This window comes from Hesperophylax consimilis, chromosome 16 (assembly GCF_061612785.1).
Source record: "Hesperophylax consimilis isolate HC1 chromosome 16, BYU_Hcon_1.0, whole genome shotgun sequence".
Taxonomy (NCBI): Eukaryota; Metazoa; Arthropoda; class Insecta; order Trichoptera; family Limnephilidae; genus Hesperophylax; species Hesperophylax consimilis.
This window is the reverse complement of record NC_142851.1, coordinates 34327622-34331345: the sequence shown is the minus strand read 5'-3', so window position 1 is coordinate 34331345 and position 3724 is coordinate 34327622. Positions and strand designations below refer to the sequence as shown.

At 36.0% G+C, this 3724-nt stretch overlaps 1 protein-coding gene across 2 annotated transcripts; it reads left to right on the top strand.

Moving 5' to 3' along the window:
• The first annotated feature begins 596 nt into the window (after nucleotides 1-596).
• On the top strand, nucleotides 597-2974 carry roh (reduction of Rh1). Of its 2 annotated transcripts, none has more exons than XM_089640770.1 (3): nucleotides 597-756; nucleotides 928-1108; nucleotides 2741-2974. In XM_089640770.1, exons 2-3 carry the CDS (start codon nucleotides 940-942, stop codon nucleotides 2812-2814), a joined length of 243 nt encoding a protein of 80 aa, XP_089496896.1. In that variant the 5' UTR covers nucleotides 597-756; nucleotides 928-939; the 3' UTR covers nucleotides 2815-2974. The 2 variants fall into 2 exon arrangements, with proteins under 2 accessions (XP_089496896.1, XP_089496897.1); XM_089640771.1 differs by having other exon boundaries at nucleotides 605-764.
• The last annotated feature ends 750 nt before the right edge of the window (nucleotides 2975-3724 follow it).

Sequence of the window (3724 nt, the reverse complement as noted above, 5' to 3'; positions counted from 1 at the left end):
CAGGCACTTGTAATATACCATATAAATAAAAAAAAAACTTCACTAACCTGATGCTTTTAATTTTCGCTCTTATCTCCCTATCACCAAATCCAGGAATATTCATCCCTTTTTCTAATTCAGCGTATGCTGATTCCCTGATTTGTTTGATCTTATATCGGGGCGACTTTATATTCCACAAGCATTCGTGTTGTAAATACAACGTCACGAATTTGACAGTAGCGTTTTCGCTCCAACGACAAGACATTTTGGCGTGTTTTGACGGCTACTAATGCTATACTCGCTATATGCTCGCTATACTGATCACTGACTAATGCAGCCAGTGACAATAGACCATCGATAAACTCTATAAATCTGCCATAGACACATGATGAGGGACGCTACTCGCCCGAAAAAATAGAACAGAATGGATTGACTTGACTAAATCGCTGACTAAACTACTCTACTAAATTTATGGTGTTCGCACGTGTCCAGTTACTAAATTACTCGCTACTTGACTAAACTACTCGACCAATGCGAACGGGCCTTTACGTACAATGGTCAAAAAATCATGTACCGGCGAATTTCCAGCTCTAAAGAAGGTCTATCTATGGTTAATTCGCAGCAGTGGCTTCGCAGGGTATATCTATGGTTTGCAGACATATCCTATGTTCATTTACATAAGAGCCTTTTTCCCTCACCAAAAGATTATCACATTGTCAGTTCGATAACTCAGGCCATTTGGAATTTCACCTTTCAAACTTAGAAGGATCTAAAAAGGTTATTCTGTTCGTTTTGACTGTGATTTTTTTGATAAATTTGTCTCAGTAAGCTCTTATATTTAAGCGAAATCCCCGTTTGATCCTTATTTCATTAACATTTTGTGTAATGTGTTTTTCCTGTGAATTATGTAACATGCCAAAAAAATAATCTGTCATTTGTAAATTTTAGATTACCGCAGTCATGTCGTCTTCTGCTCCTTCCGGTCGGCCTATGAAGTACCCCTACACCCTCTCAGCTAAGATTGCCCAATTTCCCTACAAGTTCCACATCCAAGGAAACTGGATCTACAAGTACTATCTGATCGCAATGGTTGTTGCCACCCCAGCCTTCGTGTTCATCCATAATCTATGTAAGTGGGCCGTTCTATATTACTTCATGGATGAGACGCTCAGACGTATCAAGCAGAGTTGAGTGTCGATAATCTAAACATTTTATTTTAATAAAACGGAGTCGGTTTACGGATAGTTCCTGTGAGAACTTAAGCCATGGGCCCATTGTGCTATCTCCCATTTCACCTCATTCCTTTAACAGTAATCCTGTCCCTTTAACCAAGTTCACCAGGGTTGTCTTTGAATGTTTGGTTATGTCTCTTGGTTCCACAATGTGTGTTCCCAGGTACCTGAGCCTTGTTCCTATCAGGACGGGACATTGGCACCATACGTGAATTGGAGTCTCTTCATCCTCTTCACATTTCCTGAATCTATTGGTGTTTACCACTCCCGACAACTGCATGTCTCTCTGTACACTGAAACCACGAGATACATATCGCCACTGATCATTGTTACCGGCATTGATTGAGCACACGCTTTGTAATAAAATGTCCGACAAGTGATACCATATTTAGTCACGATGATGGGAGTTGCGACATCCTTGCTCAGTTGGTTACGGGAGTCTGACGTCGCAGACGAGTTTACTAAATCTCGGCAACGTGTGCCTGTGTACCTCTATAGATGTATGGCAGTAGTCGCCGAGATACTCGCATAGCCTTAAAATGAAAGGTCTAACCCTCAATGAAGAACTTTTAATTTAGTTGGTACCTTATTTGTCCAGGGTATTTTGAAGAATGTCCAAAGATTTAATGAATTTTGTGCATGTTTCTTTACATGTACAAAACATTATGATTTTCTTTAAGTACTTTTGGGTGTTACTTTGCCCAAGGTCTACAACCAAGTTACACAGTGCTTTCAACTTGCAATAATATTAAGTATATTAAACCATTACAAGACATAGTTATGTCGAGTCAGTGGACTTCTTCAATTCAACTACATATGAATACGAGAGATTGTTGCTGAAACATTTTTATTATTTAAAAAAAAATTGCAACATAATACTGTTATAAAGTTGTTTGAATGCTGCCTTGCGCTTTATATGCAAAAAAATAAAAAATAGCACTCCTCAACTTAATTACTACAAGAAACAACTATTTATGTCGGGGGAGATTTTTTTTATTACAGTGACTATTTGAACATTGAACATACAAAAAATAATATTAAATATATGTATAGTAAATTGTATTTCTTAGTCCTCCTCACGAGGGTGACCTGTGCTGAGGCGGACTAAAGTTATGCATTTCTGTTTTATTAGTTTTCTATGTCGTTATTAATGTGTTTTTCAGAGTTTTTTTCATTAATCTCTTTCAGCCAGATTTTTATTTTTGATTTGTATTCATTCAAATTTGGATGGTAAAAGATGCATTAAATTCTTTTTCTTCTCAAAGTTAACATTGAATGTTAGGAAATACGCGTAAATGACTAATCCAATCAACAACCTAAAAACCTCTTTTGTCCATGTTTACATCTTCCTTGACTTAAATACTTGTTTCCATTAGTAATTATGTTGAAATCAAGTGTCATTTTTTTTAAAATAGCGTGCGTTCTGCGGATTTTGGAAACTTTACCAATATGTACCTATTAAATATTCCCACGTAAAAGCCTACAAGGGGTGTTAATAAATGAATGACAATGATTTATTTCCATTTCAGCCAACTCCCCTGGAAACGTGCGCCAGTTTGAAGAGGCCAAGAGGAAGGAGGAAGCTGCCAAGCACCATCACTAATCACCATCGCTAGCTCTAGCCATGGAAACTATATTATGAAAACATTTCTGTACAACACTGTCTGGATACAAAATATAATTTAATTCTTAGCAAAATAATGTTGTTGTTCTTCAAAAAAACTGGAAATATAATGTAATACATATTGTGTTGATCCAGAGTTTTCCAAACTTGTTTTTTTATGACCCCGCTTGAAGATATTTCTTTGCTGTCCCAAATCATCTAATTTCACAGCATTTTCTTTCTGCAATTTTTAGGTTAACGTAAATAATTGCAATCTTTATATACTATTAACCCTTCAGGCTAATTTTTAGGTTAATACAACTAATTGCAATCATTATATACTATTAACCCTTCAGGATAATTTTTAGGTTAATACAACTAATTGCAATCTTAATATACTATTAACCCCTCAGGCTGATTTGTTCGATTTAGCAAACAAACAGCTATTACTCGCAGAGTTAATTTGTTCGCTTTTCGGACCAGCTCATGTCTCATAGAAATAGTTGTGTCTCCCTTACTCTCATAGCGAGAAATATGATCTAAACAGTGTTAGAAAGAGAAAACACTACACTTTATATTAAAATCTAGAAGAATATGAAACTGTAGTGGTACGCCACTACTTGTTCTGAACGGCATTCTAGAAGTTTCGGCTTTTTCCAAACAAGCTTCTTGGATGTTCTTTTATTTTTTATTTTAGTTTTGCAATATCTACATAGCAACCAAAATGTTGGAGAAGTTTCTTCACCTTATAAAAGCGACAGCGTGAAGGAACTCGTCAGTCAGCCATCAGTCGTTCAACAATTATTGTTAAATTTTACTGTCTACCGGTTTCATCAGGAAAACCAAGTAATTTCATTTCATTTATTTAAAATGTCAAGTTACAATGTGTTGGCTTATTTTGAAAAAAAAA

Excerpts from the sequence above, each read along its gene's own strand:
- roh (XM_089640770.1), top strand. The coding sequence starts at position 940 with ATGTCGTCTTCTGCTCCTTCCGGTCGGCCTATGAAGTACCCCTACACC. Across the intron at positions 1,109-2,740 it reads CGTGTTCATCCATAATCTAT|CCAACTCCCCTGGAAACGTG; the intron begins GTAAGTGGGCCG and ends TTTCCATTTCAG.